A 13630-nucleotide genomic window follows, 5' to 3' on the forward strand; every position below is an offset into this window, starting at 1 on the left:
AGAAATGGTAGGGAGGCTTGGAGCGATCGAGAACTGAGTGTAATCAGTGATCGGTGAGGGGTTAGTGTTGTGGAGGGGGTGAGCGGTGTCGTTTCATCACAAAACAAAATTGTGGTGGAGAGAGGGGAAAGAGAGAGGGTGGGAGAGAGAAGGGGTTTTGGTAGTCTTCGAAAATGAGAGAAAAACGGCGCGTAATTTCGGTTTATTGAATTAGCGAAATCGGTCGAATTACACTCGTGTCGAAGGAACGGGATTACCCGCTGCTTTCCAAAGAGGATTTGGAATCCATTCCATTATGTTTCTCTCTCTTTCTTATTCTTTCCCTCATCCCCTTCTCTCGTCTTCTTTCTCCTTTCCATCCGATAGCGCATTGAATGTTAATAAATTTTTTTTTTTGTTCCGCAAAACCATAATCTAGCTGATCAGTGCGAGGATTACAGTGCAATTACTATCAGAAGAAAATCGATCGCGCGAAAATATTCCGATGGAAACTGGAGAGATGAGTAACAAAACTGGTAATAAATGAGAAAGGAAAGAAAGAAAGAAAGAAAGAAATATTTATTGCCAAAATCATTAAACAAAACTTTACAAATGTGAAAAATATAAAAATTTCATATACAATACATTACAAAAACTTAAAATTAAAATATTTTCCATTTAAAAATCGATTATATTATTATCATTGGCGTTACCAGCAAAACTAATTAGTTTGAGTCTAGAAAAAAAACTAGAAAAAAAATAAAATCTCAATCCGAAAAGAAGAAGTACTAAGAGTGAAATACTAAGAGAGCAGAAAAACTAGAATGAATTCATAATAATTTAAAATATTATAGAATTAATCAATATACTGAACAGTTTATATTGCATCAGTTATACCGGTATAAGCTACCCTCTATATATAGCTCATTGAGGGTTAAGTGTAAGAGAGGGCCGACTGCGCCCTAACTTCGCCCTCCCAGGTATAAAATAAAGGCAGTCATTATATTCTATTCTACATCTCATAGTGAGGTCCACGTTATAATGGCAGTGTTTAATTAGCATTGGTATTGCTATCCTTGTCTATCATTCAACAAAGCTAATAGTGCTATCTCTCTCTCGATTTGCTCTGTTTCCAGATCGTCTTTTAACAATGTAGAATTGATGATTGATCAACAAAATATTTCATCTTAATTATGAAAATTCATTATGGAATTATTGGAGAGTATAATTTCTCGCTTAATAAAATATTATAATTGATTATTTTAAACGAGAATGAACAGTTAATATTACATCAATAAACTTGTATCAGCTACTGTCTATAGATGGCAGTGGCAAGGCAGAGAATCGGCAACGTTGTTCTCCTATGATTTGCTCTGTTGCCAAATCGTCTTTTAACAATGTAGAAATGATAATTGATCAACAAAATATTTCATCTCAATTATGAAAATTCATTATGGAATTATTGGAAAGTATAATTTCTCGCTTAATAAAATATAATTAATTATTTTTAACGATAATGAACAGTTAATATTATTACATCAATAAGCTTGTATCAGCTACTGTCCATAGATGGCAGTGGCAAGGCAGAGAATCGGCAATCTTGTTTTACTAACTTCCAACACATCCACTCACTCTCTCAGTAACTATAGGAGGAGAAGTATGTCGACTATATCGGCATATAAAAGAGAAAGCAGAAGTTCTCCTATCTTTCTTCACTACCGTTATAACGTGGACCTCACTGTCAGATATGAGCTTTGAATCAATTAATTTGTGTATAGTGAGGTCCACGTTATAATGGCAGTGGAGAAAGATTGTGGAAAAACGTTGCCGATCCTCTGCCTTGTCAATGCCATCTATAGAGAGTAGCTGATACAAGTTTATTGATGTAATATTAACTGTTTATTCTGGTTAAAAATAATCAATTAATATTTTATTAAGTGAGAAATTATATTTTCCAATAATTTTATAATGCATTTTCATAATTAATATGAAGTATTTAGTTGAATCATTATTTGTTCTACATTGTTAGAAGACAATCTGGCAACAGAGCAAAGTGAGAAAGAGATAGCGCTATCCGCTTTGTTGAATGATAGACAAGGATAAAAATACCATTGCTAAACAAACACTGTCATTATAACCTGGACCTAACTATAAGATATAAGCTTTGAATCAATTAATTTGTGTAGATTGAGGTCCACGTTATAATGGCAGTAAAGAAAGATAGAGAAACAAAGTTGCCGATCCTCTGTCTTGTCAATGCCTCCTATGGACGATAGCTGATACAAGTTTATTGATGTAATATTAACTGTTCATTCATGTTCAAAATAATAAATCATATTTTATTAAGCAAGAAATTATATTTTTCAATAATTCCACAAAGGATTCTGATGATGAAGATGGAATATATTGTTTATTAATCATCAATTCTACATTGTTGAAAGACAACAATGCCTCCAATAGATGCTAGCGATGATTTTTTTTTTTTTTTGAAATGGAATCATATGCAGTTTTAATGCAGTGGAGAAAGATAGGTGAAAAACTTTGCCGAATCCCTGTCTTGTCTATGGACGGTAGCAGATACAGGTTAATTGTTGTAATATTAACTGTTCATTCTCGTTGAAAATAATCAATCATATTTCATTAAGCAAGGAATAGTATTTCTCAATAATTCTATGATGAATTTCCATAATTAAGATGGAAAATTTTGTTTAATAATTATTAGTTCTAGATTGTTAGAAGACGATCTGTCAACAGAGCAAATCGAGAAAGAGATAGTACTATCCGCTTTGTTGAATGATAGACAAGGATATCAATACTATTAAACACTGCCATTATAACGTGGACGTCACTATGAGATATGAGCTTTGGATCAGTTAGTTTGTGTAGAATACTGATTGTATAAGTGAAGGGAAAATCATAATTGGGAGTATTTTTACAAGCTTGGAAATACCATAGCTTGTCTGATTTGTAAGAGGGTTTTGATAGAGAACAACCTAATGAGCTGAACTCCACGCTTTTCAACGGTTCGAGCATCGACAGCTGTTCAGCCGGGTAATTTCCGGCCTCGAAAGAAAACAGGGCAGCAAAAATATGAATTACCACGAGTGCTGATGGAACTGTAGGAAGAGAAGAGCTGATAAAACCGCAGAAAAAAGAGACAGAACATATGTACAGGGTGCCGTTTAGTGTAGGGACTCGAAAGGGTCGGTTAGGGAGAAGTCAGGGGCAGTTTTGAGAGGGGTGGGGGTGAAGTTTTGAGGGCGAAAAAGGGTTTGAGTTAGGGGAAGGTTTGTTGATGCAGCAATAATACAGAACCTTTTGTAAGCTCACTCAGTGCTCACTGTAAAGAGTCCGCTCTCGTTCGACGCTGCAAATCCAAAACTCTCACGCTGTTGATCTTCTAAGTGCTTTTTAATTGGAACAAATCCAATGGACTGCTGGCGGGTGAAACGAGATGAAATGCTCCTGAGAGAGAGAGCGAGAGCGAGCGCACGTTTATGAGAGTAAGTGAGTGGGAGAGAGAGAAGGAGTGAGAGAGGAAGAGACAGTCTGTGAGATGGAGTTAGCGAGAGATAGAGATTGAGAAAGAAGGGATGAGAGAGAGTTAGAGGGAGTGAGAGTGAGAGAGCAGGAGCGAAAAATATTTGGAGAGAGCGAGAGTGATAGAGAGTGAGTAAGAGCAGGAGTGAAAGAGATTTAGAGAGAGAGAGTGAGGGAGATATTGATTGATTGATTGATTATATGCCTTTATTGGTGCAGAGTTGGGACTCCTGGTCCTCTCTGCCACACAACCCTTTACAAAAGAAGAAAAATTTGCGTAGGAATACAGAAAAAATAGATTACATATTATGTAATAAGATTACATAAGATTAATATAAGTAAATAAAACTCTTAATCAAAATACATTCTCATAATATTATAAAAGATCATTTTAAACTTAATTCACCAATACAATTGGAAAAAATATTTCAAATTCCACTAGATAAAACCTATCATAAATGAAGGAATGAGGATTTAATCAAGTTGCCAAGAGAGAGAGAGTGAGCAGGAGTGAAAAAGAATTAGATAGAGAGAGTGTGTGTGTGAGTGAGCAGGAGTGAAAAAGATCTAGAGAGAGAGAGAGAGTGAGAGCAGGAGTGGAAGAGATTTAGATAGAGAGAGTATGTGTGAGAGTGAGCAGGAGTGAAAAAGATCTAGAGAGAGAGAGTGAGTGGGAGCAGGAATGAAAGAAATTTAGAGAGAGAGAGAGTGATGAAGACAGTGAGAGAAAGAGAGAGAGTATGTGTTAGTGGGAGTGAATGGGAGCAGAAGTCGAAGAGATTTAGAAAGATAGCGTGAGAGTAAGAGAGAGTGACTGAGAGCAGGAGTGGAAGAGATTAAAAGAGAGAGAGAGAGAGAACAGAGTGAGGAAGAGAGAGTGTGAGCAGGAGTAGAAGAATTGGATAGAGAGAATGTGTGTGAGAGTGACCATGAGTGAAAAAGATTTACAGAGAGAGAGTGAGTGAGAGCAGGAGTGAAAGAGATTTAGAGAGATAGAGAGAGAGAGAAAGAGAGAGAAAACCTCAGACCGGAAGTTAGTTGAATAAAAGAGATCCGTTTCAGAATAAACTGTAATGATCCGGAGTTTTAATTTGGAGCGAAATCGTGCACTGATAGCGGCCCTGAAATGCTTTAATATTTTTTATATTCTGCCTTTAGTGAGGTCCACGTTATAAAAGCAATTGAGGAATATGGGAGAAAAGCTTTGCCGATTCTCCGCCTTGCCACTGCCTCCTATAGAATATGCTGATACCGGTGTATCTGATGCGATGTAACCTGTTCATTCTTGTTGAAATAATCAATAATAAATTATATTTTATACGTCGCGAGAATATTTTATTTTACAATCATTCATAAATGTATTTTCATTATTAAGATTTTATAATTGTTAATAATATTAATCATATTTCTGAAGCCTTGTAAAATGATATGGCAACGTTGCAGACCAAGAGAAGGATAGCGCTATCTGCTTTGTGGAATGATAGACAAGGATAGCAACACCAATGTTAATCATTCACTACCATTATAACGTGAGCCTCACTATAGTTTTCTACAGATCGCGATATACAATGACAACAGTTTTCATGATATTGGATTAATATAGAAATATTGGAAGTGAACCATTTAAAATACATATTGTGGAGACACAATAATTATCAGTACTTTAAATTCAGGACCAAATAAAATAAAAGAGAGAATTTGCTGATATATGTACGGGATAGAAAATTCAGGAATGACGCATCATCACGTCTCAACTATTTAACTGCTTCACTTGAAATTTTGCAAATAGATTCTCAATTTATTAAGGATGGTTATAGGCCTATTCTGATTTTTTCAAGATTCCAGTTGGTCAAGTTTTCAATTAGACCCTTGAGGAGCACTGGTTATCTGCTTTAGTGAGGTCCACGTTATAATGGCAGTGGAGGAAGATAGGAGAACAACGTTGTTGATCCACTGTCTTGTCAATGCCTTCTATAGACGGTAGCTGATACAGGTTTATTGATCTAATATCAACTGTTCATTCTCGTTTAAAACAAATCAATTTCATTTTATCAAGCAAGAAATTATATTTCTCAATTATTTCATGATGAATTTTCATAATTGAGATGGACTATTCTGTTAATTAACCATTAATTCTACATTGTTAAAACAGAGCAAAGCTAGAAAGAGATAGCGCTATCCGCTTTTTTGACTGATGGACAAGGATAGCAATACCATTGCTAGTCAAACACCGCCATTATAACGTAGACACCAAATATATTCTCAAATATCTCTGACTCTGAATATTCTCAGAACTATGTTTATGATATCTCAGAACTATATATATAATATCTCAGAACTATATATATAATATCTCAGAACTATCTTGGTAATATCTTCTCGCAATTCGTCTCTCTCACTTACTCCGTTTGGTTGCACTATTACAAAATCGATCTTTCTCTCTCACTCTGACATTGTGAAGAAATGCTTTCTCTCACTCATCCTGATGGTTTGCATATCATTATATACTCCTATATCTCAGAACTATATTTCCTCTTATAGCTTCTCTTGCACTCACTCTGTTAAGTTATACGACTACAAATTCTATATCCCTCTCTCTCACTCTGACATTGTAGAGAAATTCTTTTACTCACTCACTCTGATGTATATACTCCTGTATCTCAGAACTATCGCTGTTCTTATAGCTTCTCTCTCACTCACTCTGTTCAATTATACGATAACAAATTCTATCTCTCTCTTTTAGTCTACATCATGTAAATGCATCTATAATTCTGCTGTATTGTAGGCTATTGTATATAAGTGAATAAGCCAGTATATATTGTAATCTATTGAATGAAAAAGACTAAGAAATTGTCAAAAAACCACTGATTTATTGATAATTAGAAAGACCGGTTTCGGTTATTACACCATTGTCAATCTCTGATAAACTTAGTCTTTTTCATTCAATATGAATAATTTCCACAATAACAACTTTTCAACTACACAAAAAGTATTGTAATCTACATAAATAAAGTACTCAATCAATCAATCTCTCTCACTCTGACATTGTGCGGAGATTATTTTTCTTACTCACTCTGATGCCATGAATAACCAATACTCCTGTATAATATACTCCTGTATCTCAGAACTATCTTCGCTCTCACTCACTTTGTTCAGTTATACGTTCACAAGTTCTATCTTTCTCTCTCTCAGTCTGGCACAGTGCAGACGACAGACTTGTCAGATACAAAAGGAGATGACTCTACAAGTTAGATTAGGTTCATTGAAGTTGCTTGGCACGTATTTGAACCTTGCTCATTGGTCCAAAGTTTTGCACCATCTTCCAAGTGAGAAGTGGGCTAAATAGGTGACACTGAGTCTATGAAATACTACGACAATTTGATGATTTGGTCATGAAACTTTTTGGATTTGCTTCGCCTTTTATAAGTGTCTAATCTTCTTTCATTTTTTCACAAAATTCTAAACTTCTAATCATCTTAATCTAGATTTAATCACTAAATTGAGGTATGAATCCTATATTTGAGAAGTAAGCTAAATAGGTATGACTGAGTCTATCAAATACTACGACAATTTGATGATTTGGACATAGGAATGTTTTGATTTCACTCAACCTTTCAAAAGTGTTAAATCTCTTTCAATTTTCTCACAAAATTATATACTTTTAATCATCTTCACCAAGATTAATCAGTTTAAATCACTAGAGTATATGAGTTCTATATTTGAAGAAGTAGGCTGAATAGATGGCACAGAATCTATGAAAAACTACGACAATTTGATGGTTTAGTCATGGAAATCTTTTGAATTTTCTTTACCTTCTGAAAGTGTCAAATCTCTCTCTATTTTTTCCATTTTTTCTAAAATTCCAATTTTCTAATCATCTCCATCAAAATTAATCAATCAGTTTAAATCACTGAATTTACATACGGATTCTATATTTGAAAAGTGGGCTAGATAGGTGACATTGAGTCTATTAAATACTATGATAATTAATAAAATTAGTAGAATTGATGGTGATGTTGTGAAATCTCTCCATAATAAGGTAACAAAGATATTGTCAAATTCACTGAAAATTTATTAAAAACTTTAAAACAGAACCATGGTTTCACGTAGTTAACCAACGCATCATCAGCTGTACTGAGGAATGAGGATAAAGAAACATTCTTAACCTAATCTTAGTAGTCTAGAGCTCCTAAATAATTGGAGTTTACTTACTATGATAATTTGGTAATGAAAATCTTGTACTAAATTTGAAAAGATTCATATTGGGGAATTTTGTGATAAAGCTAGGATATTTCTCTTCACGCTTCATGATTTATTTATCCCCGTTTGATCAACAACAAGGGAATTTTTCAATGACCGATATGCATAAAATATTTGTTTTAGAGAGAAAAAATTGAATTTATGGTGAGGATATAGAAGTACAGGCTGGGATTAGACAGAACGAACATAGAGCTGGAGAAAGAATTCTCGAGAATAAAGCACATGGGAAAAAATCGACATATGAGAAGCATGATAAATTATCTCAACAAAATAAAACTAGTAGTTCTGTGAACAGTAGACCTCACGCAGTATTCTCATCCACAAGTACCTGATTGAAACTATAGACCTCATGGAAATACAGCAATAGACTGGCTTCTCCACACATCTGTGTAATCACTTGTCAACTGATTTATGATGAATAATTCTATAGTCTGATTTTTACTCTAATATTGACGTATGAAGGAGGCTCCTCTTTCCTTTTATATTATCGTTGAAATGCAAAATTTCCAAAAACCTTGAATATACGTCGACGGGCAATTAAAAAAGGAACATATCTGTCAAATTTCATGAAAATCTTTTACCGCATTTCGCCGTGAATGTGCAACATAATTATAAACATTTGAACATTCAAAAATTTAAACATTTAAACATTAAGAGAAATGCCAAACCGCGACTTGAATCTTAGACCTCACTTCGCTCGGTCAATAATGGTATTTTGTGCATGTTCACAATCATCATCAGAAAAAAATAATGGCAAAAAAGAGAGCAGAATGGATGAATTCAATTTGCCAAAAACAAAATACAAAAAACCTTCACAAAAACTGAATAAGCTACCGCACTTCACTAAATGATATTCATATTATTTGTGAGGTGACTTTTCGTACTTACCTTGTAAGTTGACTAGAATAGCAGACAACAGGCAAAGCCGCAGATTTCGCCCTAGCCTCTCCATTGAAAGTGATGACGTAATTTGCTCGAAGGTCACTCCACACCTACAATCACTAGGTCTGTTACCATCCTATCATCTGAGTTCTTCTGATAACTGAGTCTTCACGCGAAATCACGTAAGTTCTCGTTGAAATCTCGTTGATTGCGAGAACGAAAACGGATAGCCGATCCTGGAACAAAAATTAATTGGAAATCGTATTTGTTCAAAGAAAATTCTAATGAATATTAGCTCATGGATATTAGCTAATCATATCAGAGAGTTTTTCAAAGAGAGGATACTATGGAATTAGTCATTTATTTTATTTTAAATCATGTAGACTAGCCCTAGTTTGATACGTTATTGGAATATAATTATAATAATAAATTATTATTGTTAAACAAAAATCTAATTCGAATGCTGTCAACCACCTCGAAAACATCTTCTACTGCAAATATTCACAACAGATTGAACAGCTGAAGAGGAATTCGATAAGACTTGAATATTCGTTATCAGAGTACTATTATATCGAAATTATTTATCAATATACTAGTAGTTCAGTGAACAGTAGACCTCACGCAGTATTCTCATCCACAAGTACCTGATTGAAACTATAGACCTTATGGAAATACAGCAATAGACTAGCTTCTCCACACATCTGTGTAATCACTTGTCAGCTGATTTATGATGAATAATATTCTATAGTCTGTTTTTACTCCAATATTGGCTAATGAAGGAGGCTCCGTTTTCCTTTTATATTATCCTTGAAGTGGAAAATTTCCAAAAACCTTCTATATACGTCGACGCGCAATTGGAAATGTAGCCTACATACTTGTCAAATTTCATGAAAATCTATTACCGCGTTTCGTCGTAAATGCGCAACATATGAACATTTGAACATTAAGAGAAATGCCAAACCGTCGACTTGAATCTTAGACGTCACTTCTCTCGGTCAATTAGCAATAGGAAATCAACTAATAGCGAATGATTGTCTGTTTATTTATAACCTGAATGAATTGTGAATAGCTTGATTTTGATAATAGTTTTCATCAAAATCAGTGAGGAATTTTTATCAGGATCAACAGTGATTGGTGTTAGTACTCATTCGTCGAAACAAACGTTACATTGATTGATAAAAACTGAGAACAATGCCGGTTATTATAGGGGAGCGATGTTTCGGAATAATGAAAGAGGATTACATCAATTACTGATGCAGGATTTTTTGAAAGCTACAAGGAAGTGTTTGTTCAAAACTCTCTTTGGCTTTTCAGCGAGTCAGTTTTAAACTCTCCTCTGTATTTTATACGTTGAGTATTTGGAACTCTATAGCTTCAGCTTTATACAGATTTTCAATAAGGAAAACAGTCCGAAAACTCAAATTCTGATATCTCAGATTCGGAACTATGTTCATATTCTGTCAAGAGTTTTATTTGTTGAATTATAATGATGCTTCTGTTTCTGCGTCATCAAATTGATACGGAGACGGAAAATAAGGTAACCTTGTGCTATTTCTTTCCCAAATTTAGATGAGCTACATTTGGACTGTTGTAAAAATTAGAATTGGAACCGTTTTGGGCTTATAAGCATGTGGTACTTTTCTGTAAGTTGAGTAATTCTGAATTATTGAGTAAATAAACAAATTGAGTAAATAAATGAGGTTACACATAGTCCGAAATAGGCTAGGTCTTGTAGTTTTCCTCTTCACGAAATGTTCAGTTTTGAAATATGTTCACAAAGAAGATTTTTCAATCAGGATGCTTCAAAACCAAAAATAAAGAAGATATCTCACAGACTCTGCAACGACCATTCACGTGTAATACATAGACGTACCAAAGTATGGGATAGAAGATTATGAGAACATTAACTCTGACATTATAGTGAGGTCCACGTTATAATGGCAGTATTTGATGAACATTGGTGTTGCTATCCTTGTCTATCACTCGACAAAGCAGGTAGCGCTATCCTTACTTGCTCTGCATGGTTTCTAGATCGTTTTCAAAACAATGGAAAAATATAATTAATAAACAAAATATTCAAGCTCAATCATGAAAATCTATTATTGAATCACAGAAAGACATATTCTCCAAACAAATAACACATAATTATTCATTGATGATTTTTTTTAATCTAGAATGAACAGTAGTTAATATTGCATAGAATATACCGGTATCAGCTGCTATTCTCTATAGAAGGCAGTGGGAAGGCAGAGAATCGGCAACGCTGGTTCTTTATCTTTCTCCACTGCCTTTATATATAACGTGGAGCTCACTAAAATGAAATATCAATGAAGAACAGTTAATATTGCATCGAATATACCGGTATCAGCTGCTATCCTCTATAGAAGGCAGTGGGAAGGCAGAGAATCGGCAACGCTGGTTCTCTATCTTTTCCACCGCCATTATAATGTATGCCTCACTAAAATAAGATATCAATGTTGATTTTGGTTGAATTTATGCTGACATTTCAAATTATTGGTATTTTTTTCAAATTTTGATGCCAGGGGGTTATATATGCAACCCGCATTGCATATCCTTGATTATCTGGCTGTCAATATTCTTCATGAAATGTAATGTTTAGTTTACGTTGTTTCAACACTGTCACAATACATTGGAACTTATCAAAACAGGAAGACAGGGTCAATTTATGCAACCTGCATTACACATCCTAAAATAATATTTTCCTACAGTTACGTTGAAAAGTGGCCATTGCTGCACTGATTACAGAACGCAAAGAATCACTTTTCCGCTCTAGTGCGGGAAACATTTTTCTGCACTCCAGATTTGCAACATGGCAACGCAAAATACTTAGTAGGTTATATGGAGCAACAGTGCAGCAAAATCAAAATGAAGTTGGTAACAGTGACTGCTGTGGCTGCTATAGTGAGCAGAGGTGCAACCAAGCACAACGCGCTAATTATTGTGTTTATATTGCATTATATATTATAACCAAGGACAACATTTTTATTCAATTTGACAATAAATTAAGGTTTTTATCAATAATAAAATTACACAGAAAAACATTTGATGCATTTCAGGCAATTTTACCCATAATTACCCACTCTTCATATTCAATGGTAACTGTAGGAAAAACTTAATGTGAAATACGTGCGCAAAGTTCCTCTGCTGCACTCAAGAAACCATTCCGCCCTCGCCTACGGCTCGGGCGTAAACGTTTCTTTCGGTGCAGCAAACTGTCACTTTGCGCACTAATTGCACAAATAACTATTTTCTAAAATAGGCATTTTAATATTTTACAATGCACTAATGATAACTTCTCTTTCTTCTACCCATTTATATAGTGAGGACCGCGTTATAATGGCAGTGGAAAAAGATAGGAGATCAACGTTGCCGATCCTCTGTCTTGGCAATGCCTTCTATGGACGGCAGCTGATACAGGTTATTGATGTGATAATAGCTGTTCACTCGTGTTTCGCGCTCGGCAGAGGGCTTCGCCCCCTATACCACCAGTAATATGGATTGGCAGCCTCAGCGCTTCGCGCTTCGGCTGGTAGGCGGGCTTCGCCCGCCCAATCGCTTTTTATGACTGTACAGCGTTTGGTAGCAGCCTCCACGCTTCGAGCTCCGATTTTCTTGTTTGGGATAATCAATTAAATTCTATTAAGCGAGAATATTATATTTTCCAATAATTTCATAATTAAGATGTAATATTTTGTCAAATAATTATCAATTCTACATTGTTGAAATACGATCTGGCAACAGAGCAAAGCGAGAGATAGATAGCGCTATCCTCTTTGTTGAATGATAGACAAGGATACCAACACCATTGCCAATCAAACACTGCCATTTTAACGTGCCCCTCACAATAGGCCCGGTTTCACAAAAGCCGGTTAAATTTTAATCGTGATCAAAAAGGCTTCCATTCCACTGCCATTATAATTAGGATCTAACCATAGAAAAGCACAAATTGTACAAGAGAAGGTGGAATCACATGATTTTCAGCTACAGTAAGTTCCACATTATGAAGGCAGTGTTTGCTTAGCAATGGTATTGATATCATTGTCAATCATTCTCTTTCCCGCTTTGCTCTGTTGCTAGATTGTCTTTAACAATGTAGAATAAATAATCAATGAACAGAATATTTCATCTTAATTAAGAAAATCCATTATAAAGTTATTGAAAAATATAATTTCTTTCTTAATAAAATATAATTGATCATTTTAAACTAGAATGAACAGTTAATATTACATCAATAAACCTGTATCAGCTACCGTCTATAGAAGGCATTGACAAAGACAGAGGATGTTCAACGTTGTTCTATCTTTTTCCACTGCCATTATAACATGGACCTCACCATAGAATAGAAGGTGGAGTCACATAGTTTTCAGCTACAATAGTCAAGTTATATTGTGGCCAATAGTGAGAGAGTTGGTTTATTTTTCAGGAGAAAACGTTGAGGTATTTCCTTGGCTAGGCTCCAGGCATTGATTTCTCGCAGTCAACAGTTAGGGAGAGCTATGAGCACAAATCAATGGTGACCCTCCAACATTTTGTCTTCGCTTGGGAACCAATTTCCTGATTGAAATTCATCAATGAACCGCATTTCCGAAGTGAAGTCATATCATAGAATATAATGTTGCCAAATAAGTATTCGTGTATTGTGGCAAATGTTATTTGTGAAAAAATTTGATACTGGATGAAATGTTCCACAATAATTATTGATTCTGAGATTTGATTTTTATTTGAAATACTATTTGCTATTTCACTTTGGAATTTTCTATCTATAATTTTTCAAATTCACAAGTTTTCTGCACTCTACAAGTTTTCAAATCACAACATAGAAATGACTGCAAATCAACTTCATAACTTGCACTATGGATCATGATGGCAATTTATCATGATCTTTTGATGGCAATTTATCATCATCTCATTTATCATGATGGTGATTATCATCTCGTTCTGTGTTTTG

The 13630-nt window shown here is 34.8% G+C and overlaps 1 protein-coding gene across 1 annotated transcript in view; it reads right to left on the reverse strand.

Annotated features, from left to right (window-relative positions):
- Nucleotides 1-8892, reverse strand: part of LOC111049505 — a 243905-nt gene extending 235013 nt beyond the window's left edge. The window contains exon 1 of the mRNA XM_039436037.1: nt 8668-8892. Coding sequence (XP_039291971.1) covers nt 8668-8731 — 64 coding nt within the window. The 5' untranslated portion in view covers nt 8732-8892. The remainder of the gene's footprint in view (nt 1-8667) is intronic.
- Nucleotides 8893-13630: the final 4738 nt, after the last annotated feature.

The sequence above is a fragment of the Nilaparvata lugens genome, chromosome 10 (genome assembly GCF_014356525.2).
Source record: "Nilaparvata lugens isolate BPH chromosome 10, ASM1435652v1, whole genome shotgun sequence".
NCBI classification, from domain to species: Eukaryota; Metazoa; Arthropoda; class Insecta; order Hemiptera; family Delphacidae; genus Nilaparvata; species Nilaparvata lugens.